This window comes from Lissotriton helveticus, chromosome 6 (genome assembly GCF_964261635.1).
Source record: "Lissotriton helveticus chromosome 6, aLisHel1.1, whole genome shotgun sequence".
Lineage (NCBI taxonomy): Eukaryota > Metazoa > Chordata > Amphibia > Caudata > Salamandridae > Lissotriton > Lissotriton helveticus.
This window is the reverse complement of record NC_136067.1, coordinates 1,468,223,241-1,468,248,687: the sequence shown is the minus strand read 5'-3', so window position 1 is coordinate 1,468,248,687 and position 25,447 is coordinate 1,468,223,241. Positions and strand designations below refer to the sequence as shown.

General features: G+C 44.7%; 1 protein-coding gene across 1 annotated transcript in view; it reads right to left on the bottom strand.

Annotated features, from left to right (window-relative positions):
* The window catches only part of FAM98A (family with sequence similarity 98 member A), a 360,584-nt gene that overhangs the window by 63,138 nt on the left and 271,999 nt on the right, over positions 1-25,447 (bottom strand). The window contains exon 6 of the mRNA XM_078649277.1: positions 2,378-2,494. Coding sequence (XP_078505403.1) covers positions 2,378-2,494 — 117 coding nt within the window. The remainder of the gene's footprint in view (positions 1-2,377; positions 2,495-25,447) is intronic.

Here is a 25,447-nt window from a genome sequence, read left to right as displayed (position 1 = left end):
GCTCAGCTCCCACAGCCGCGTGGCCTGCCTGCTAGCAGCCACCAACCGAGGGCCCCCTATCCTCCATAGGACAACATTGGGCCTACTCAGTCTGCACCCGGCTGCCCCTGTGCTGCTGAGGGTGTAACAACTGTACTTACCTGACCCTCCCTGGGAGACCCCTGAGTCTACCCCTAGAACCTTAACTCTGCCAGCCGAGTGCTTACCCAAAGACTGATAACTTGATTTGATTTTCTCCATAGGGTAACATTGGCTGGCATTCACTCAGAATTTCTTCAAAGTGTCGAGTTTTGCAACTTTAAAATATTCACTAAAAATCAGCCGATCAACGAATTCCAAATTGCTCACCTGTTATCAGAAGAGATCCCAATGCTGTATCTTTTAACCCAGCACTGACCCTAAAAAGTAATTATAACAGTGATTTACTGTTAACTCAATTTTCCTCCATAGGAACACTGCCTGTTTTGCCAGAATTTCTTCTAAGTGTCGATTTTCCAAACTTACAAATATTCCTTAAAAATCACCTGGGTAACAAGAACGATTTTTTGCAACTGTTTAAAGGAAATGCACCAGGGCTGAATCCAGGATCCAGCCCGGAGTTAGAAAAACATACGTAAAGTAATTTTATTGCATTACTTAAAAACTCCCATTGAGCTCAATGTTATTTTATGTTTCAAATTGTGTTGCATATTGCAACAACTGTAACTTGCATTGAAAAGTCGATTGCTATTTGAAAGTATTCAATTGCAACATCTCATTCTGAGAAAGTATTTATGATACCTACTGCGGTTCGAAAATAAAGTAACTATATATTTTTATATACAAAACAATTGGCCTAGAGTTCAGTTCTCGAGTGTGTGAGACCATTTGCTGACTGAGTGTTTACAACAAATGCTTTACATTGTCATCTGATACTGCCTTACTGCTTTACCAAGCTACCACTTTAGAGAGTAAGGTTATATCTTAACTTAGCCTTTGCCATACCTCTAGGGACTGTGGACTCTGTGCACACTGTACCTTACTTTGGTCTAGTATATACAGAGACACTTCTTACAGTTTTTGGCCTGCCGCTTAACCTGATTGTGCTTATGAACTATATTGTTGATCTGTTTAGTGGAAAACAAGATGCATTGCACCAACAGTTTACTTTCATTTTTTGCAGACTAATAACAAGTTAGTTAGAAGTCACACTGCTGTTAGAAGTTCATATTGGTGTTCATTTGGTGATCTTCCGATTGTGTATATGAACTGCAGTTAAATGGGAGAGGATTTCTTTTACTTTGAAAAATGGCTAAAATATAGTTGGTAAATAGAAACCTTATTTAGCTCTAAAGAGCGGGGATGCAAGAGAACTTAAGTAAAACAAACAACAGGTAAAAAAGAATTCTCTTTTAATCACTTCATTGGCACAACTTCCAAGAACAGCAGGGCGGCCCAACCACACAGACATCTGCCAGTAACCTGGGCATCACAGTAGAGAATTAATGTAAAATTCAATTAAGAGATTTCAGGAAAGCCTCATTAGTGCTGCAAAACAAGACATCCTTGTGAATGGCATTCACACTCTGGCTCTAGCTTGCTGGGCTCCTGTATGAATGATGGACCAGGAATGGGTGAGGAAAATCAGCAAGGGAAAAGTTCTGTGGCTGTGCCTAGGTTGACAGTAGTAATAGAGGATCATGCCAGTAATTTTCTGTTACAAAAAATCCAATAAAGGGATGATTAACTTGTATTTCTTCGTGGCAAAAGTCATGGACCAAATAATAATTAGACATGTCATAAAGGTTCCCTCTAGATCAATTTCTAGAGAATTGGGGTGGTAAAGAGTCCCATGTTTCCTAGAAAGTCTGGCACACATTCTATATCCTAGATAGCACACATGTCCATCCACATTCTAAAAAAAATAAACAATGAAAGGCCACCTGGTAGCAAGCATAAACTTGCTTACATGTGTTTTGATGACCTAACTTTTATCTACCTAATGTGTCCACTAGCTGATCCCTCTAAATATAATGTACAAACTAAGCACAGTAAGTAGCTCCTTTAACTATTTTTACAAAAAAAAGAATAACACAACATATCCTTGGGGCTGCTCAAGCTTTGACACCAAATATGCCTCAGATAAATGTCAAGGTCCTCGATATCACTAAAGTGTTATTAGGAAGAGTTCTCTTGAAAACAAAACAATATCTTTCTTAATGTCTTAATGAAGGATGGCTCTCTTACACAAAATGTAGTTGAACATTCTTACAAAACATAATTCTAAGTTTTATACTTTGCACAAAAAAAAGTTGAATGCAATCAAGTTTAACACATTACTTTCAGGCAATAGCTCTCTTTCAAAAAGAATTTTAAGCTCACTTTCAATGAGACGTACCTTAGCTTTATCAGACCAACCAAATGACTGCACAGTTACATCCAAACGTTTTATTAACATTTTCCTTCGCACATCATATTCATTAGATATGGCCTGATTAACTGCTTCAATTTTCTCCTGAAAGAACAAAAGTTAACCAGTTACAAAAATTGTTATGTGACTAATTAAACACTTCTACAAATATTATTTTGCTGCACTCTGACTTAGATCACCATAGCAGAACTACTGCCCAACTAGTACAGAAGAGGATTTCTATGAAAGCCAGGCACGCTCCTTGCAGTGAGAGAAAACGTCAGAATCTGAATGAAGGTTTGCCTAATGAGCCTTACACAATCCTGCTTGTTTACATCTTACAACCACACATTCAGTATAGTATCTTATATCAAGCAATTGTTTAAAACCAGAGGTGTAGAATTTTATAAAATATTGTTCTGTTCACGGGATGGTTCATAAATCTATATATACAGTTAAAAGATCGACATCTCCACTTAGGTGACAATAAGTGAGGTGAGAAACTATGAAAGTGTTGTCATCTCTCGCAACAGCCTCTCTCATTAAGTCAGGACTCATATTATATTGCATTTTATTGTATTTGCATTCATATAGCTCCGAATACTCCGGACGAGGTATTAAAGAGTTTAGTGGTGGGTGGCACTCTAATTAAGAAAACAAAGTTAGTGATTAATCCAATGGATGGTAGTTATTTTTAGCTACTGGGATTAATCTTGTACTCTCAAGGAAACCATTCTATGCATTTGCTCCAGTTTATTTATGGTAGATTAAACCAATGGGTAATAGATGGTATCATTAGTTGAGGGTGAGGTTGTGCAAAATGACTGGCGAGATGGATGGATAAGCTGGGGGGAAATTAGCCATTGTTTGGGAAGAGGAATGGTTTCAAAGTAAAAGAAGATGTGCTCTATGAAATTAACTGTGGTCAATATGAAGAGATACAATAATGAAAAATCATGCAGAAAACCATGCAACCTAGTGAAGGCTATGTTCAGAGAGAAGAGGCATTCATAGGTTGGTAGGTAAGGAGAGGCTTTGATGGAAGGGAAAGGAAAGTAAAACGATCAATAGTTTTCAATCAAGGTCAATTTCCATGCAGGTTTTAGGAATATAGTGCGAGTAGGCTTTTTGAGATGGTATGTAATCGGAGGATGTAAAACTACAGAATGAAACAACATTATTTGCATGTGAGATAGTGTACTGTACTGAAGTATTTGTATATAACTTACTACGTCTATATGGAGTGCTGAAGCACTCATCACACGGACAGTGTGCTATACTAAGTAGGTATGTGGTTGGAAGATACTGTGCACCAATGACACCGCTGTGAGCCTTGACAGCCTTGTCGCAGATTGGTGAACACAACTGCTCAATGGTGGTTGTTTTTAATCAGGGTTTCGATTTTAGCAAGATGTTGCTACATTCCCCCGAATCTACGCTATAGGGTACTGGACAATGGCGGAAAGAGGCAGTTCTGGGGTTGGAATGACCTCTGAGTCAGCACACACCTATAAGCTGTTTAAGGGTAACCACTAAATCCTTTCAAATCTCTTCCCACACTGGGAAAAGGATGGAAAGGTATTCCTGACAAAGACAGAAGTGCAACTTTTTCGACGGTGGGGAAACAGGGGGTGTATGGACAGTGAATGTGTAATCACTCATCAAATGTTTCCATAAGCAAATATTTGCTCATGTGAAAATGGAATTCGCACACGTTTTCTAGGATTATGCTGTCCTGGTCTAGGGAATGCCTGGTAGGTGTAATTCTGCATCAATGCAAGGACCTTCTGTTAGTGCACTTTTGTGGCATGTACCAAACGCATTTTAATAAATGTTGCCACAAACAGATTGCATCTAGAATTAAATTAGTCTGAAATTACATGATTAGTCCTCATGATCAGTCCTACTTGACACGTTCTCTACTCCTACAAGCAGACTGCTGTGCTCCCGCTCCCGTTGTTGCTCCCGCCGCCGCTGCGGTTTGCGGTTTTGGCTGCCTATTCTCAGCGGTTCGTCCCGCGGCTGGGGCCACCCGGATTGCCTGTCTGCCACCCAGAGTTCCGGAGTGCGCCGCTGCGCCGCCGCTGCTGTTTGCGGCCCGCGGCTTAACTGCCTGTTGCCTGTTGCTGGTTGTTCTGCCCCGTGGTTGGGGCCGCTCATAGTGCCTGCCTGCCGCCCAGAATGCCGGAGTGTCCGTTCCCGCTGTTCATGTTCAGCTGTTAACCGGGCAGACATGCGAAAGTGAGCTCAGAGGCACTGAACAGCGCGTACCTGAAAGTGGGTATTCACCTGCGACAATCTGGTCTTCAAGGCATCTTCTGGCCACACATGCTGAAGGAAGTGCTGCATCGGGGAATATTAAAGTGTACTCTTGTCAGCTAGCCCAATAGACTTTTCCAGGCTGTTATGGGTTCTGCTTGTGGTGGATTGTGGTCCCTGTAGTTTCTCTCTCCACCACAGTAGGGCTGCTGGGTTTGCTGGGGTCGAGCTGAGGAGGGCTGAGCAGGGTCAAGCCGCGCAGATCAGTGCGGGAGCGGCAGTCCTTCCTGCTCCCCCGCTCTCAGTCCCTCAGGCGCGCTCACCATCTACTCTTCCTCCCTCACGCCCACGCAGCGTGTAGGTTGAGCGGTGTAGAGTGGTGCAGAGCAGGGATTAAAACCCCGCTCCTACGGACGACCCCTGGCAGACCCGGACTGGACTGGACCGGACACCATCAGAGGGGAATAACCGCTTCCACACCGCCTTTAGCACACGAGAGACGCACAAGTTGGGTGGCAACGAGGGGAAAAAGGGTATCTTCCATTGCCTTTGAACCCATCCATGTGAAGACTGCTGGCTAGCAAGGAGTGAGGAGTGGCCTAGTTCACCTAGCTCTGCTCACCTATCAGCAAAGAGGCGAAGAGGAGAGAGGATAGCCTCGCAAAACGGCATAATCGACCCTAGCGCCTCCGGTGGCGTCAAGCCCCTTCCACTACCACTACCACGTTATACAGACGGGCTGCTTACAACCTACAGCTAGTTTCCCACCCTCACTGGCGTAAGCAATCACTGGAAAGTGCGCAGAGGGGTTGCTGACAGAGAGAGCGCAAGCTCCACCTCGCTAATTTGTAAGCAATCCCCCGCGGGAGCTTCATGGAGGGGCAAGTCACTATGCCACTTAGGAAACTCCCACGCCACGCAGAAAGGGTACCACGTCTCCCCCGGGGGCGCTCTACAACAGTCGCTGTCACCCCAAAGATAAAGGGTCATACCCAGGTGGCCAACTGTCACAAGCACGGATTAGTGAGTTTTTCAGTAAACCTGCTCCTCAAACCGGCTCTGCCCCTACTCCGACATAGCAGTGCGATGCGGAAACCCAGGACCACAACCAGCTCTCTTCCCACAGCCCTGGTCATATCAAAAGATCACTTTCTGAGAGTCCTCACTTATGCTCACCTGAGGCTCACGTTTCACATGAGAATCATCAGCCGCACCGGCTTTTCCAGGAGGATGTCATCACGATCCAGGACACTCTTATTGACCCATTAAGAGTTCATCCCACCGGCGCTGGAAACCTTTCTGCATCAGACCCTGGCTTAGACTTTACAAAATCTATTGTAACAACTACTGTAGCTAAACTACAAGTTCAAGCCCAAGTCCATGGCAGCAACTTACCCGCCCCTTTAAATCTTCAAGAAAGCTGCAGAGACCCGGCAGCAGCTTATTCATTATGGAAGCCCGCACCACGATGCAGCCCGGGTGCACTTCAAATTGAGCCCAGCAACTCCTCATCTTTAAGGAAGAGCCTAAAGTATGAAAGTCCCCCGTCACCTAAAAACGTATCCGATCGATTTTTGGCTTCCCTAGAAGCCCGAATCGAGGATTCCCTGACCCACACACCGGGCTTCAGGCCTCACTACAACTCCTTCAGCACTGTGCAAGAAGCCAAGGACCCACCAGCGTCCCCCTCGGGACCTATAAGTCCTTTCTCGGTCTCGTTGAAGTCCCTTCACGTAAAGCAAGACTCAATTGCAACAGCTCTGCTATGGCAATCTCAGAAAATGGAACTACAGATTGACTTAATTCAAACTTTGGCTTCAGCACTGTCTGACCTGGCTAAGCTCTCTTGAAAGATCTGTAGGGCCTCCCGATATTTCAAACTCTTGTTCCTGCTGTCCACTAATTAACAAACTCTCATCCTTTCCAGAAATTCTGGGCGCGCTTTTGGACAGCGTGAAGCTCAACAGCAATAGAAACGGGAATCAGAAATCCACTCAAGAGACTCAAACTGTTTTTTCCTCTGAAGAGTCCTGGTGTATTACAACACTGGATGCCCCATCATTAGCGAGAAGAATTCTCTCTCCTTCCTTGGAATTAGACCTCAAAAATTCACCTTTCTTGCCTTGCTTGTCATTGGCGACCGGCCTAAGTGATCCCAAAGCTGGCTCGGAGTCCACTAACATCATAGGTCTAACGCCTAATCCATCAGCGATTACGCAGTCTGATCTCACTGACACAGCCCATTTAAACATCGCCTACTTGCCATCTAATCTTCCCACGAAACCACCACTGTCTAGGAGGGAGAGAAAGAAACAAAAACCAATCCAAAAAACAACGTCTTGCTAAAAGGAGATCGGGGCTTGACGGGTCAGGGGCATCTAGTATGCCAGCTTCTGAAGCGAGGGGCTCGCCAACTTCCCCATTTTTAACCAGGTCTCAAAACCTAAAATGAAAACCCCTGAGACTAGAATGATTCTCATGGACAATAATGATGCCACCGATAATCTCCGTCCATTAACACAGGAAGTGCCTAAGGGAACGCCCCTGGCCTCCGGAATCACTGAACTATACTCTACAAAAGCGATGCATGGATGAAAACGAGTTACTTACCTGTAACTTCAGTTATCCAGTATTGGGATCTTTCATAGATTCACATGCTTAGAATCCTCCCCGCCGACGAGGTGGGAGTCTCGCGGTACAATAAAATATATACATCATAGTAATAATAACATTACACCATTGGCTACAGTAGATAGCAAAGTCACTACACTAGCCTATCTTAGTCCTTTTGCAAAAAGAACCAAACTTGGAAACCAGCCAATTAGGCATCAGCCCCTCCTAGAACCTTCCCCACAGAGAGGCAAACCCTCAGATTTTCGAAGCACAAGTGACAATAAGTATGCCATAACGATAAGGTAAGCCTCTCCGGGGAGGAGGGAGGGTCGCATCTGAATCTATGAAAGATACCAATACTAGATAACTGAAGTTACAGGTAAGTAACTTGTTTTCTTATCCAGTATTGGGGTATCTTTCATAGATTCACATGCTTAGAATCAGAGTAGCTAGCAGTAAATAACACTTATAGGTATAGTGGATGGTGGGTATAACAAGAAGTTCAAGAGATACCATGTCAAACCATTGCAAAATATATATGTATGTATAAACAAACCTATTTTGTGAGAAAGAGTAAGTCAAACACATACAGAAGAATGATTGTATACAATAAAGACTTTGCTTAATATCAGAAACACATTTTTTGCCATAAGGCTTACCTTATCTAAAGAGGTTTCGTAGTACTGCTTGTCCAACTGCTGACTCAGCTTCTGTTGCCAGATCCAGGCAATAATGCCGAGTGAAAGTATGCACACTCTTCCAGGTTGCAGCTCGGCAAATCTTGTCCAAAGATACACCAGCAAATAATGCTGTAGATGAGGATATAGCCCTGATAGAATGAGCTTTAGGCTTGATTAACAATGGATGGCCTGCCTTGCAATGGCAGAATTGAATGGCGGATGCAATCCACTTTGAGATATTAGCTTTTGATACAGCTGAGCGTGGCTTGGGTCCACCATACGAGAGAAATAATTGATCAGATTTTCTGATGGACACAGTCCGAGATATGTAGAATTTCAAGCATCTTTTGACATCCAAGGTATGCAATGACTTCTCCGCTGCTGAAGTTGGATTACGAAAGAATGTTCGCAATATTACCAGCTCATTGAGATGAAAGGTAGTAGGAACCTTGATTATAAATGTGGGATTCGTCCGCAGGAGGACATAATCATTAGCAAATTTCAAATATGGTTGCCTTATAGTAAACGCCTGTATTTCACTCACTCGTCGGGAAGAGGTGAGTGCCAACAGAAGAGCAGTCTTCCATGAGAGATACTTGATAGCCGCTTTATGAATGGGTTGAAAAGGATGTTTCATCAGTTGCTGTAGAACCAGATTTAGTCTCCATTCTGGAGGAGGAGCTCTAATTGGTGGGAAAGTTCTGAAAAGTCCTTTCAGGAACTGCTTAATGAGACGATTGGAACAAAGTGATGCCATCCCAGATCTTCTGTATGTAGAAATAGCGGCTAAATGCAGCTTAACCGATGCAAACGTTAGACCAGACTTTGAAAGCGACAACAGATAAGGCAGAACCTTATCGGGAGGACATTCCAGCGGATGCAAGCTGTTGTTATAACACCAGCAACAAAATCTCTTCCATTTTAAGGCATAGGTCCGCAATGTAGAAGGGGCTCTTGCTTTATTCAGAATGTCCCTGCATTCTTGAGGTAAGTCTACATCCCTAAAATCTGTGAGTCCAGGAACCAAGCATGGAGTTGCAGTTAAGCTGGGCAAGGATGCAGAATCTGTCCTTTGCTCATTGTTAGGAGATCCGGCAGTATCGGAAGGCGGAATGGCCTGCACTTGGAGAGAAGGAAAAGCTCTGTGAACTAGTGCTGGCGTGGCCACTTCGGTGCAATCAGAATCATGCAGCATAGTTCCTTCTTCATCTTGTGTAGAAGCCTCTGGATCAGAGGAACAGGAGGGAATGCATAGGCAAAAATTCCCGTCCATCTCATCATAAAAGCGTTCCCCCAGGAACCCTTCTCCGGTTCCCAACTTGCGAAGAAAAGGTACTTCCGATTGTGTTTGGTGACAAAGAGATCCAGATTTGGCTTGCCCCACTTTTGAAAGACATTGTCCAGTATTGTTTGATCCAGCTCCCATTTGTGACACGATTTCTTTGCCCTGCTGAGGGAATCTGCCCAGGCATTTTGGACCCCTGGAAGATGTTCCACTTTGATCGTGATATTGTGCCGGAGAAGCCACTTTCAGATGTCTTGAGCTTCCTGGGACAGAATGTGAGACCTTGTACCACCCTGCTTGTTTAGGTACTGCATGCAAGTGGTGTTGTCGGTTCTGATGAGAACTGTAGATCCTCGGAGACGAGGTAGAAACGACTGCAGGGCCAGTGAAATTGCTCGAAGCTCCAGAAAGTTGATGTGCATTTTCGCCATTGCTGAGGGCCACTTCCCTCTTACGCTTAGATCTTGAAGACTCGCACCCCAACCTTCCAGGGAAGCATCTGTGGTGATGATATAATCTGCAACTGCAGGCTGAAAAGTGATCCCTTTTCTTTCATAACTGGAGTTACTTGAACTATGTCGTCGAAAGAACCTGAGATCTGGAGCCACTGATTGTCCAGCTCCTCTTGAATTGGCCTCATCTTTAGCCGAGCGTGAGGCACTAACGGAATTGCTGACGACAAAATTCCCAGAAAAGATTTGATCATTCTCACTGAAGCGGACTTTCTTTTTAGGAGGTCCGATGCCAGAGAGAGAAGGCGAGATATTCTGTCTGTGGACAAGAATGCCTTGTCTTGTTGCAAGAGAAGCCTGGCGAAAGGATGGAGCCTTTATCAGCCAGTCGTCAAGATATGGGAATAGTTGGATGCCTTGCAGCCTGAGATGAGCCGCTACCGGAGCTAGAAATTTAGTAAAGACTCTTGGAGCGGAGCGCAAGCCAAATATAAGGACTTTGAATTGGAAATGTGCACCTGCCACAGTGAATCTCAGAAATTTTCGATGTTTGGGGTGAATAGGGATATGAAAATATGCATCCTGGAGATCCAAGGTTGTCATGAAATCCGCATGGTCCAGAAGCTGAAGAATTTCCTGAAGTGTCACCATGCGAAAGGATTTCTTTTGTAGGTATTTGCTAAGCATTCGTAAGTCTAAGATCGGCCTCCAATCCCCAGACTTTTTCTTTATCAGGAAAAAGCGAGAGTAGAATCCCTTTCCTGTTTGAGAGTGAGGAACTCTTTCTATCGCCCCTTTTGACAACATAGATTTTACTTCCTTCCTGAGTAGAGAAAGATGTGGTGGATTTTCTTTGGAGGTGGATGAGGAGGGGGACATTTGGTGAACTCCAAGGTGTGTCCAAATTTTATGACATCTAATGGCCACTTGTCTTTGGTTATTTTCATCCAATTTCTGAAATGTTGGGAAATAATAGGAATTTTGTATGTTTGAGGCATGTCTGGTGCAGGTGCAATAGGAATGTCACTGTTTTCGGGCAGAGTCTCTGCCCTGGGGTTGACGCTTCTTGCCTTGTTGCCTATAGGCGGCCGTTGGAGGGTTTCTGTAGGCTTGTTGTTGTTGCTGGTAGGAGTATCCATATCAACCCTGGTTCCCTTGCTGGTATTTCTGGTATCCTCCCCGAAAGGAATAGGAACCTCTGCCTCTTGCTCCTCGAAAGGGCGTATTCCGATATTACAGTGAACCCAATGATCTTCCGGTATCGGTGTCCTTTTTTATATCCTGTAGTGCATCGTCAATATGCTTGCCGAACAAGAGATCGCCATCAAAAGGCATGTCCAGGATTTTCGTCATGATCTCTGGGCGAAAATTCATGGCTTTAACCAGCCCTGTCTTCGAAGTATAGCCGGTCCTGCTAGTTGTCGGAATCCAAGAGACGAAATATCCATAGAGATATCTATGATTTCGGAAGCGGCCCTCTCACCCTCCGTGAGAATTTTCCTTGCCTCCATCTCCGAGTCCACCGTCGACGACAACTTCAACCATGACGTCAACAACCACATCGTCGACGACGACTATGATTACAACGTCGGCGATGCAGTCTATTACAGCCATTTCAGCAGAATATGAATCAACATCGACATATATTTTTGCCACTCTGAAGCGTAAAAAACCTACGCCTTTAAAATTTATGCATGTTTTGAGCTCTAAATTGTGAGATCGTCGACGGTAACTTCGACGACGAAGCCGGCGTCGACATGATGTGGGTCGTCAACGGCACAGGGACACTCGTCGCCGATGCAGTCGACGGGGATCTCGTCGACGGTATACTTTTCTTAGACGCTGAAGATCCACTCACCTTCTGTGGTGATTTTCTCGTCGACGACGACGACGTTTTACTCATCGACGGAGGATCCTGAAGAGATTTTGAGGTAGTTTTCTGAGAAACCTTAACCTTATCTCTGGATTTCACCTCAGAAGAGAATTTCTCTTTTTTTCAGGCAGAGTGACCCACCTCAGAAGAGGAGGTTTTCAAGGTCTTACGGAGCTTTTCAGGAGGATCTCCAGATCTATCCCTCTTCTTGGAAATGGGGGTGGACACCTGAGGACTAATACTGCCTTCACCTTCAGAAACCACTCCAGATGATGCCTTCAACTTCTCCAACCAAACCAGCAGGCGTCCTTCTCTATCCTTTAAGGTCTTGGCAGGAAAGGTTCTACAGATCCTGCAGTCCTTGGCCTAGTGTGCTGGGTAGAGGCAATAAAGACACTCTTTATGAGGGTCTTCAAAGTGCAGCCTCTTCTTCCCACAAGAAGAACAGGCCAAAAACAAACTCTTTTTGGAATAAGACATTTCTTCAAAGAAGTAAAGCTTGAGGAAAAAAACTGAGCAGAGCTCAGGGAGACTCCCTAACACACAAGGTGCTGTAGAAAATCTGAGGGTTTGCCTCTCTGTGGGGAAGGTTCTAGGAGGGGCCGATTGGCTGGTTTCCAAGTTTGGTTCTTTTTGCAAAAGGACTAAGATAGGGTAGTGTAGTGACTTTGCTATCTACTGTAGCCTATGGCGTAATGTTATTATTAATATGATGTATATATTTTATTGTACCGCAAGACTCCCACCTCGTCGGCTGGGATGATTCTAAGCATGTGAATCTATGAAAGATACCCCTATACTGGATAATGTCAACAAAAACCAAGGGGACATCCTCTCAAGATCAAAGTCTGGGCAGTCAAAACATAGCCCAGCCCCTAAGGGACGTCACAAACATATGGAACAGCCCATAAAAATGCTCGAAAAATGCAAAACAAACCAACGTAGACCTCCAAATTACAACAGAAGGTGTACTGACGGGCCCTTCTCTGTGTCACTCGTCAGGTGACCCAACCAAAACTCTTCGGGATCACCATATACAAATGCAGAGGCCTTCTCAGTCCCAATTGATACATGTCTCGGGACGGCAAACCCAACTGGTGGAGAACAATCATCCATCTGAAGTTCGACCCCAACATCTCAAGGCCCCCCGCACCTCTACTTTAAATACCTGGGGGACAGAAATACCAAAGCCCGGAAAAAGATGCAGAACTTGTTTTTTTTCCTAACTTTGTACACAAGGGCCCGCACGACATGCTCAATAGAAACAACCTCATCCGCTTATTCAACCATGTTCCGGAGCTTTCTGGGGTCACTTCTTCAGCTCTTACATCGGTCAAGTTTGCTTCAATACCAGGCAAAGGGGGTTCGGAAGCAACTGTTACAATGTGGTCTTGAAAATCCCTAAGGGATGCAATCTTTGGGGAAGCCAGCCTCTTTGAAGACTGGGGCATAGAACTGTGGGTTCCTCTACAATAAAAATATCCCCACGTTCTTCTTCAGGATGACCCAGTGCGGCCGTACATCAGCGTACTGAAGGGGACTCTGGGTGCAACCCATGTCTGGCTTCCAGATGCTTCGTAAGCGGACAACCTCAAACATCTCATGTAATAACAATCAACGTCTGGTGAGCTGTAAATCCAGTCGCCCTGTCTCCCACACTACTCACAGCCGCTATGGGTACTCCCATCGAGAGCCTTCAACCGCATGCTTCCAGCAGCACTCTTCCTAACTGGGAAGCTAAATGGTCAGACTCCAAACTGACCATTTTTTCTTGGAATGCGGCTGGGTTAAAGTCAATCTTCTCATCCAAATCAGCAGTGGAATTTCTAAATAAAAGTGACATCATTTGTTTTCAAGAGACTTGGTCTCTATCTCCATCGGCTCTCCACGGCTATTATGAACTCTTTCAATCAGCCTCCCAGCCCAATTCCTATGGGAGACCATCTGGGGGCCTCTCCATTTTCATCAAACATAGGTGCAAGATCGCAGCTACTCCCATCTACCGGAACTTAACGGCAGGGCAAACTATATCAACCTCAAGCAAGGCCTTTCCCTTGCTCTTAATTAACTGTTACCACAACATAGCTAAAACATCAAAATCAACGGCAACAGTCTTATTGGCCAACCATCTGGAAGAACTTTTATTGGAATTCGCCTCTGCAGAAGTACTGTTACTAAGGGATTTCAACATCAGAGACCTGGCTACCAACGCTCATTCAGTCATTAAAACTAAAGAGCAAGAAGTCCTGACCACATTTTTAACCACTTACAACTTACGTTCTGCAAAGCAAATCACATTGGAACAGAATCCTGGTGCCCATCTGTCGCCAACATTTAAGAATCTTTCGACCATTGACTACATTTTTTTATCACCATCTCTGGCGAAAAAATTAATCATGATGGAAATCCCCTTTCGCACCGAGAGCGACCATAACCCTTTGACTGTAACAATGGACCTGCAAGTGCCTGCCGCTGCCGAAATAACTGAAGTAGGGCATTCAATGCAGGTCGAACTCCATACTCTAGTCAGACAAATTAAATGGGACGCCTCGGGTTCTGATAAGGTGGGCCCCTGGCTCATGGGCACAACTCCAAATTTCACGCACAATGCCCCCACAGACTTCCATCACTGGTGGGACAACGCCATTGTCAAATTACGAGACCTCCTAACATGCCCTGAAGCTCACCACAGAACCCCACAGGCCTCGCCCGAAGCAGACTTTTGACCCGGTGTTAGCCATCCAAAGAAGAGCCCTAAGGAGGGCTGTGCGCCTGCACAAATCGAAAGACACTGTGCGCTCTGCTAACAATATGGCCTCACTGCGCAGAACCTTTAAAAAATCATCATGGGAAGCTAAGAGACAAAAAGAACAGAATGAGTGGCTAAAAATATTTGCCCTGTTAAAGGGAAAAAACCTGACCCAGTTTTGGAACCACATAAACAAGCTTCGTTCCTCCAATAATAACAGAGAGAACGCGGTCCATGAAGAAGATTGGGCCCAGCATGTGATTCAACATACTGCTGTGACACCCTGGACCCTGTGGTGGGCGAATTTAGAGATTGTGTCGATACTACGCAGATATAAACCCAGGAGCTAACTACTCCTGCCGAGGTCTCCAAGTATTTGAAAGCCATGAAAAACGATAGCGCTCCCGGGCCCAATGGCCTTCCATCTGTGGTATTCAAATGTGCGCTGGAAGAGTGGGCTAAGCTTTTGGTGCCCGTATAAAACAACGCGTTTACTACCTATCGGTTACCAGACTCAAGGACAGGCTCGATTTTTTGCCCAATATTTAAGAAAGGAGATCCCTCTCTTACAGCTAATTATCGACTCATTGCCCTATTAGACCTTGAGGCCAAGGTGTATGCCTGGTGTCTTCTCAGGTCACTAGAAAAATGGGTAGTAGAAAACAACATTCTACCATACTTTTAAAGTGGGTTTCGATCCTCGGCCTCCACAATAGACAACATCACTACTCTAGCGATCCTGAGTCAACAAGCAGCACAAAAAAATCATCTCCCTCCTTATTGCTGCTTTATAGACTACAGCGCTGCCTTTGATAAAGTGTCTCGCAACACCTTATGGAGGAAATTAGACAAGTGGGGGATCCCTGAGAATCTGCTAGGAGCCCTTATCTCCTTGCATAAGAACACATGGGTATGAGTTAGAACTGGCCCAACGACAGTCTCAGCAAAAATTCCATCCTCAGACGGCCCAAAGCAATGTTGCGTTCTTGCCCCCCTTTTTTTCAACCTTTACACCTCTGACCTGGGAAGATTCCTGGAGAAAAGCAATCTCCTTCCGCCAAAACTGGGCCTCGCAAAAAAGAACCTGCACATTTTGCAATATGCCGACGATATTGTTATAATGGACCAGGCAAAATCTGGCCTTCAACGAGCTTTAAGCACGCTCCACAAATATAATACTGCTAACGCTCTAAAAATCAACCAGGAAAAGATAAAGGTTTTGATATTCGGATGTTGTAGGTACAAGAAAAGTTTAAGGTGGAACATTGGGCCCGCAAAGATCAAAACAACGTCAAAATACAATTACCTGGGGGTCTGTTTAGCGAGTCCTCTAGACCATCAGCTCACCTAGCCGCCTTGACAAAGAGAGCTGGAGCAATAACTTACTCTTTGATCCAACTTAACCAGTCCCTGAGTAGTCCTTCTGCAGAACCCATTCTGAAGGTGATTAAAGCCACTCTTCTCCCTGCCTTAAACTATGGGCATCAGGCCTTCCCCGGTGCATGCTCGGCCAGTCTCGACCACGCCCAAGTTTTCATTTATAAAAAAATCTTCCATCTTCTGAATTTCATCCACAGGGCAAGACTACGACTGGAGCTGGGCCTTCAAAGACAATCTATTTTCTGTGAGGCTGATACCCTGAAATACTTTATAAGGACACTAAAAGCCGCAGACAACACCCTAAAAGCCCGGTTAAAAGAAACTCTTGCCAGCCCCGGGAATCCCTAGAATCGTCAAATCATAAAGGCCATAAGAAGGCTGGACATCGATAACTCATTACTAACCGCAGACGCTATTGCATACACAGTCTGGAAAAAGGTTATCAATAAGCAGGTCAGACACATTTCCAACCGGATGGACACCCAGGTTCTAAAAACATCAACTATCCTGCTTCCTTTGAATATCTCATACCTCCCTGGGGTACCTCAATCTTACCTCCGGGAAAATCTGAATGCAGTGGCCTGGAAGAACATAATGTTCATGCGTCTCTTAGGTCTGCGCTCCACTGCCTTCAATCGATGGGCTCCAACAAGTGAGGAGGGGGCCTGCAGATTGTGCAACTACAGGTCCGAATCATGGTTGCATGTTCTGTGCTGTTGTCCCGTCCTTTACGCTCCCAGAAGACTTCTTTTAAAACCCTTATATTTAGAATGTGGCATCAGAACATGTTGGGAGGCATCGGCCCTTTGCTTTACTTCCTTAGACACTCAAGTGCTTGTGAGGACTGGGAAATATGTGAGACTCCTGGACAATCTCTTTTTACCCTCTTTGGCCCCTGCTCTTCCAGTTCCTCCCCCACAAAAACTTATCACAGACTTTTTTCGCCCCCTGTCCTAGTATTCCTGTACTAATCTATTTTATTCTTGGCTTTGGAATCCTATTATGTGATTATAATGGTAACTGCAAGATTGTCTGTTTAGTTATATGTATATGAACTTAAACCTTGATTTTTTTTTAGTTTTTGCTTTTAACGTGGTAACTGCGCTATGATGACACTCTATAGCAATGGTTTTAATTAACTGTGCTAATTTAATAAAACCTTCAAACCTAGTCCCCATGCCTAAGAAAAGAATGTCCTGAAATGAAAGAAAATAATAATGTATCGCGTTACTGAAATATTAAAATCCAAGTGTTCCCTTATTATTAAAATTATTAAGTAAATCAGGAGGTCGAGGGGGAAGGATTCCCCATTGTACTAAGATAGCCATTTGATTAAATTATATATACAATAATGTAAATACTTATTTAAAAATACGTCTCAGAGATAAAATTAGCATAAGTGTAAAAGTAACACACATGTTCATAACAAACATCTTTACACAAAAATACAAACTTAATAAACAGAGGTTAGGGTGAGATTAGGCTAACCTTACATTTAAATGAAAAAATCCCCTATTAAAAAAAATATATAATTAAAATTTATAAAAGGTAATACATAAATACCCACATGATAGTGTTAAAGTTAGTGTCAGGGACAGAAGGAATTCAGACTTTACCTTAACCCTGTTAATACATTTCCACCTGCAGCACTATGTCCCCAGTGCAACCCTTGAGAAATGTGTCTACAAGGGGTAAGAGCATAAGGGACGCACAGGAGACTTCCCCCTTTTAAATTATTAGGTAGGCCAAGCCCTGCCCCCTCCTACTCAGATGAGTTAGATCAGTGTGCCGTGATGACGTCGCAAGACTAAGGGATGGTACATGGAGAGCGGCAAGTGAGTTACTCTGCACACAGAGGGCCATTTCTTCTCCCGGGGTCCACCATAATGGGAGAGGTATTGCTGAATAGGGAAGATTCTCTAATAACAAGTGTTGCCTTTCTCTAAAAGAGTCCTGCCTAGCAGGAATCCCCACTCGGTATCCGGTATATATAGGGGGAGGGGGGCGACCTCCTCAGGGTCCCATTTGTTTTTTATACTTTCCTTTCCTGGGGGTGATCACCCCACCTTTCCCTAAGACAGTGAAATTGAGCCGTCACACATCTACACAGGAAGTAACATCGTTGGATTCCCCATGATCCATTCAAACAGGAAGTTTTTAAAAGGAGAAGCCAAGCAAGGGATCTTCATTTCCCACCACGCATCCATGCAGGTAGTGACAACACTGGACAGTGCATCATACATCTGCACAATAAGTGAAATCACTTGTTTCCAACCCATGGCACTTTGCACTCCTCCTCCCTCCCAGGACCTACTTATTAACGGCTGCAGCGGCACACGCCAGAGGAAAGCCCATCTGTGCCTGCCCACACCTAGAACATGCCCTCTCCTCTTACCCACTGCTACCCTGTTGTGCTCCTTCATGCTCTCAACCATAGCCACTGATTGCCGTACTTCACCACAAAAACGCAACACAGATGGAGCATTCACATGCGCCTCCTGCAAGTTCTTATGGACTCTCTCACATCCACCAGTCCTGCACCAACAGATTCCAAAACCACACTTGCACACACTCACACAAACCAGCCACCAGCTCACCCTCGCACAGACCAAACACCACCCACACAACATGCCAGACTTGTAAGTATGCTCCACAACACACGCTCACTCAACAGACAAACCACATGGGACCTAGTGCACAACCACTCTGGACCTGCTCTTCCAAATGGAAAAATGACTAAACCAAACCGCTGCACCGGACATTGCTATAGCCATCCCCACCGGCTACAAGATCGCCAGTCAAGAAAGCCTATACAAGACAAGACCGGAGTGGAGTCGCCATCATATTGAAAGATACCATCAGCTGCACCACCTACAAGGAACACTTCATGTTCAATATATGCACCACAACCAACTTCTGCCTGGACAGAACCCTTGTACTGCACTCATTTTGCCAGTGACACCACGGACTTCATCGCACCCCTCATCATCACCGCCAGCACCTTCATCCCCCTGGGAGACTAAACTAAGTTGCTTACCTGTATTTTTTTTATAACTAGATTTTATTACCTTTTTTATGTTAAGTGTACAATCTCACAAATGCCATTTCTCTAGGCTGTTGTCCAGTGGTTAACATGTACGTGTTCAGATTGACTTACATCCCATCAGTATAACATTTATCTGCTCCATGAATACCCCCCAAACACTCCCCCCTCCCATGTCCCAACTGCAGGTCACTATTAAGGTTATGTTGTAAGTGTGTGCGGTGCCACTTTTCTATTAGAGTGTTAATTCCCGTCCCTCCTGTTGCTAACCGTCACTATTGATCCCCTCGAAGTCCTACCGACTTGTTTTTGGTGGCATCTGCACTAAGTCCTGTTTCAGGTTTTGTTGTATTGGGCTCCTGTCGGGATTGTGCCACAGGGGTCGTTTCGCATGATTCCACTTCAGCTTGTCACATGCTCTCCACCAGGGCTTACCAGGCTGTGGCCCTTTCGGCTTTGCCTATCCCGCTTTGTGCATTTCTATGCAGGATCCTACTCACACAGCTCACCCAGGTCTCCTGTTTTCATCTTGGAAGACAGGGCGCCCCAGTGCTTTCTATCGGCTGGTGATTTCGCGCATGGCCAGAATGTAGGTCAAATCCTGAAATTTGTCAGTGACCCTCGATTTAGATGTGTGGGGAAACAGGTTCAGGAGGCAGTGCGGCGGCAGGCATGGAACCTCTCGATCGATTATTTTTGCTACTTCAGACGACTCACCGGAGGCTGAGCCCCTCAGATTTTCAAGCACAAGTGGGAATAAAGAATCCCGAGCTATAAGTGTAGGCTATCCAGGGAGGAGGGTGGGTCGCATGTAAATCTATGAAATATACCAATAGTGGAGAACTGCAGTTGCAAGTAAGTAACCTATTTTTTTCTCCAGTATTGGATCTTTCATAGATTCACATGCTTGATTCAGAATAGCAAGCAGTTACTGTATTTGTGTATCTTACAGTATTAGTGCAAATATAGGATGCTAGTGCAGAAACAGAAAATGTGAGGAGCATCTAGATCTTGCTATTACTGCAAGCCGCCCCCTAACAGAACCATGTACCAACCGTGACTGGGATAGCGAGAGGAGATAGGGTAGTTATATGCCAATATATGCTAGTAGAGGATGCAGGTTTTACTGGTGACATAGGCAGAAATGTTCCCATTTTGGTTTACATTTCTTTATTGTGGCTTTCGCCTTGCCTTGGAGAGAATACAACTGCAGCCCTGAGGTATACTAAGATCTTTCAATTAATGAAATTTAGGAGCTGTGCGCATAAGAAGAGGTCGGGTCAGGATGAAGGAACTGGCCTTAGTTCATCATCAAATGTTTATGGAATGTTGGCAGGTGAATGTAGTTGTATTCGATATCAGGAGAAGCTCTGTGAAACAATGCTGTGTGGGTCACCTGGGGGCTTTCAGGCTGAGACGACAGTGCTCCCCTTTCCTGTTGCTGAGAAACTTTGGTATTAAAGGTATCTGGTAAAAAGGTGGGCATAGATCCCAGACCATCTGTCGAAAAGCATTCCTCCACGATCCTGGGTGTGGATGCCAACTTGAATGAAACTGCCATTTGGGTTTTCGTCTTTTGCAAAGAAATCTAGAGCTGGTTTGCCCCAGAACGAGAAGATCATATTTAGCGGTGACAGATCAAACTCCCATTATTGGAGGCTGTTTCCAATTCTGCTTAGTAGTTCAGCTAAGAGATTGCTAGTCCCGTGTACATGTTTGGCCGGAAGAGTTGTTCTGTGCGTTGTTAATTGGGTCCAGATTTCCTTATCTTCCTTGGAAAGCGCCAGTGATCTTGTGCCACTTTGTTTGTTCGTGTATTGCATGCTGCTGGTGATACTGTCCATGCAAGCTAACACAGAAGACCCTGCTATCATTGGTAGGGAAGCTTGGAGACTAAGCTAGATGGCTCGGAGCTTCAGGTGATGGATATGTATGCTTTTCGGGAATGGAGACCACTTTCCTTAAAACTGCAGGTTCTGTCGATGACCACCCCAGCTCTCCAGGGAGGCATCCATAGTCACTACTAAGTGACGTATTTGAGTAAGTACGTGAGGTACTCTGACAGGTGGGAGGTCTGGGACCACCAGACTAGAGCTTCCCTTATACCTGTGTGAAATACACCAGGCCTCTGAACAATTCTTTTGTTTGAATCTATTTTTTTAGTAGCCGTTTCTGTAAGGCTCTCATTTTCAGGAGTGCAAAAGGGATCATATTGATTGCTGACCCATGATGCCTTGAAGCTAACTGAACGAGCGAACAATTTTGTTTAAATTTTTTTTTTTTAGTTTGTGAGCAAGTTCCTAGAACCTTTGTTGTTTGTCTTGGGATACAAAGTCTTTGTCTTGGACAGTATCTATTGTTGCGGCCCAGTAACAGTATATTCTTGGAGGAGTTGATAATTTGCATTAATTCACCTAGTTGGTGAAACAACTTTAGGCAAGCCTCTGTGGCCTTGGACGCTTGAAATGCCTGCTGCTGGTTCTTTTATCACCCAGTTGTCAAGGTAGGGGAATGCCTTATGACCGTCTTTCCTGAAAAAAAGCTGCCCCAAGGGCTAGGCAGTAGGTAAAAATGCATGAAACAGATTTAAAGCCTAATGGGAGAACTTTGATGCATGGGTGGGAATGAAGAAGTATGAATCCTGTAAATTCAGAGCCGTCACATGGTGTCAGCGAGGGTGACCACATAAAAGGATTGATTCCCAGAAATGCTTGTTTAATTTCTGGAAGTCTATGATGGGTCGCAACTCCTCTCTTTCTGTGTCTATGAGGAAAAACTGAGAATAGAAGCCTAGCTGAGAATGGGGGCCTTTCTCTATGGAGCCTTTGTTTATCATGACTAGCACTCCCTATTGTAGCAGATGGAGATGAGGTGGGAGGCATCTGGGTGAACACCAATGTCTGACCATATGTGATGAGATCCAGGAATTAATGGTTCAATGCAGTTTTCCACCATAGGTTACTACATTTTGGTATTGTTTCTCCCACAGGATGACGTAAGCAGCACCAGAATGTTTTCACTATAGGTAGGCTAGCCTAAGGGCTACTGAGAGAGTTGATAAGTCTGATATCCCTGGTATCCTCCTTAATACAGATAAGTGTTTTTTTTGCATGTCCCTCTAAAGGGTTTTTCTTTCAAAATTGTAATGTGCCCAAAAGATCTTGCAGTGTGAGAGCCAGCCATGACTGCTTGCAAGGCGTCGTCTACGTGCTTGACAAACAGAGTGTTGCCATGGTAAGGTAAAAATATTAGATATTTTTGCAACGCAGGTTCTAAATGCTGTGGCCTTGAACCAACCTTAGCTTCTTAGGACGACTGACCCTGCCAGTTGTGAGAATTCTATTGAAGCTATAGCTATAGTACAAACTATGTTTTCTGATGAGGACGTTTCGCTGCCCTGCAGAGTCTTTTTTGTTTCTGCCCTTTCTATCTCCAAGCAGAAATTCTATGTATATGGCAATGTTTGAGTACATCTGGTGGTTATACCTGCCCCATGTTGCCATGAATTGGCAGCCCGTACAGTAACACAGAACATAGTTGAAAACGTCTCCTTGCTGGTTAGGCAGGGTTAAGAGTGACTGAGTTTTCCATTATTGTAATTCTTCCCGGATATATCAACTATTGGAATAGGTCTCACAGCTTTTCTATTTAAAATCATAAAGAAAAAAAGAAAATATTGCTTGTTTGCTATTGGAAGTTGAAAGCATTTGGCTGTCCACTCCTTAAGAGTATGGAAATCACTAAAAACCCTCTGGTGGTGAATCCACAGGTTGTGGGCCTTCACTCTATCATCCCCAGATGCGAACGGGTTATTCCCGAGAAGCATGACAGTATTTGACACTGGAATCACTGCTGGAGTGGCAGGAACATCAAAGGGTGCTGACAGATCAGACACAATGTGACCTTGCAGGCTCGGGAAAGTGTTTGTAGAATTCCTGCTCATGCAGTGTCTGCCCTTACACCTGTCCTTCTAAAGAAGTCACATTGAGCCACAACCACGTGTGACCCAGTGGGTTCACACCAATTGCAATACCTGCAATTGCATATATCTTTTCACCTGCCCGTGTCAGAAAAGATATTTGGGGATGACGACTAGGGCAGTTAATATCCGCATCACTGAACACCGCAGCAACATCAGGTGTGGTAGGTCCACATCCAAGATGCTATCTCACTATATTGAGATGAACCATACACACAAGGAAATCCAGTGGACAGTTCTCGAATCCTTCCTCAACAAGGTTTGTTCCACAAAGAACAACTCTGGATCTTTCGTTTGTCAACAGACATCACAGGGTTAAATGATGACATTCCGTGGTCAGAAGTAACCTAGTGACGGTTAGCAGTAAGTTTCTACCCACTTCGCGTATAGCCCAACATCGTTCCATTTTCTCATACTCTTATGGACAGTGTGTAATTGGGACCTCAATAGAGCCACCGGATAATCCTCTAAATCATAGACTTTGCATAGGTCCAGTACCTTCAATGCCAAATTGACATTTTCATAAGGACCTGCATTACCAACAACAATAAGAAATAATTTCAACACCTTTTAGACAATTTAATCATTCCAACATGGCCGCCGTATCTGGCTGACAGTCCCTCTTTCATCTTTCGGCCCATTCCAAATTTATCCATCTAAGATGGTGCCCAAAATGGCAGTCGCACACTAGTCTTTCTTCTCTGTTTCCCTATCGGCACAAACAGACTGGGTATTTATAATCGACTTCACAGGCACCACGATATCAGCGTCCCTGGCGTCCAGAAGTGGGTAGGTCCTCACTGAGGAGCTCTGCACTGGAGGTGAGTCGATCTAACCATAAGCCTGCGACTATTAGGCTTTCCAGGTTGCAGCCGGCACCGGCTTTCACTGCCCTGGGGCCCCTACCTCGCCCTTTACAATAATCCAGCATGTTGACACCAGCGCAGGTCCCGCTCTGGACTCATCTGGCCCTGCTAGACTACAGTGCAGCGTTATTTTCAACACACTCTGTGGGAGACCGACGGCTACCCGCAGTTCCACAGGACTTTACCTAGTCCTTGTTCTAAGACATATATCAAAAGCGCTTCCCGCTTTCTACCTGTGGCAGTTTTTTCACCATTGGGATGCGCCCGGACCATATGCCTCGGCCTCCACATATACCCGACCAACCCATCTATCCCCACATTCACAGTCTGTTTTGTAGGGGTTATTAAGGACGCACATTCCAACAAGTTCCTTAACATGAAGTGCCCACCTGCAGCCTGTATTTACATTATGTCTGTATATGCTAGGGAGTAGTCAGTACGCACATTTCTAAAATACACCCAATATGAAGCTAATGATAAGAACATTGGACTTCAGATATCCACTATTCATACACCACATAGTGACCAAGCTTATAATTTGAGCCTCTCTAGATTACGAGGGATGGCTTTACTTAATTACCAGTAGAGGACCAAACCCATTACCTGACCTTTACCTTCCTCCAGGCTTCTACCTTCGTTGGTTGGTGTGGAAGCACATGCAGAAACACCTGCTACAGAACCGATAGGTGAGTACCGGTGTCATTAGTGGTGCTACACTGTGACAATGATTTGTTTACAACCGGTGCAGGCCATATCATTGTGCTTCTTGGTCGTGAGCACTAGTAGCGAGCATTGGGACTGTACTAAGCATATTTTTATTGTTTAATTTTAATGTCACCTCTTCCCATTCATGTATAATAGGGTTCACAGACTGGTGTGGGCCACGACAACTTGTGGATAATTGTTTGTGTCACGATTGTTCTACTACGCATGTGTGACAAACACATGGTAACTCACTGCAACTGTTTACAGGTTTCCCTGTATGATTTAGTTTAATTGCCTTACCCTCGCCTTTCTTTCCCATTCTTCCCTTCTTCCAGGTCCTTGAAAAGGACGTTTCCCATCTGACTTGACATTAATACCCCTACACGAATTACTTTGGAATCCGATATTATAGGTACAGTACACTTAGGAACATCCTGACTGCCCCCCTGAATTAGAGAGTAGTTAAGGTACCCCCTGCACCCCGGTCCTAAAGAAACGCCACTCATCCATTAGGGGAACCAAGGGGTGAAACATGTCAACCTTTTAAACAAACACTATCCCTTCACACTTCACAATTCGAGCTGTAGCAAGTTTAATTCTCTTGCCAGCCTGGACTCTCGAAGTCTATTTTTCGCAATAGCACCAGTGTCCTGCGAATAAAGGACATATTGGACTCTTGTAGCTATTTTTAAAACATCACTACACCACTCTATTCACCTCATTTTTTGCCCCACTGCTTCCCCATAATGGGGCCAAACGGTTAACATAATTAAAGATCTCCGGCAAAGAGCCCCCAAGTGGGGCCCGTTGGGCATTGCAGCACCGGGCCAACCAGGAGCTGCCCTATGATGAAGCATGACACCTCTCGGGGTGTGTGAGGGCCCTTGCTCCTATTGGAGCACTCCACTTCATTAATATTGTTCTTTCTCCCGCTGGCTTTCCTCCCCCCCCTCCCCTCCACTCCCTGTCTCTCCCACCCCCCCAATAGGAACTGCGTACCCTCTTGTGTACAGATATTGAGTAGGGCACGTATGCAGGACTTGGGTATTAAAAGCCCTTATCCCCTTTCGGTTTACATATAGAATTCCTGTAACATTTTTTTATTTATTTATTTATTGCGTGATTTAAAAAAACCATTGCAAATACAAAACTTTTAAAAAAGGGATTTCAGAAT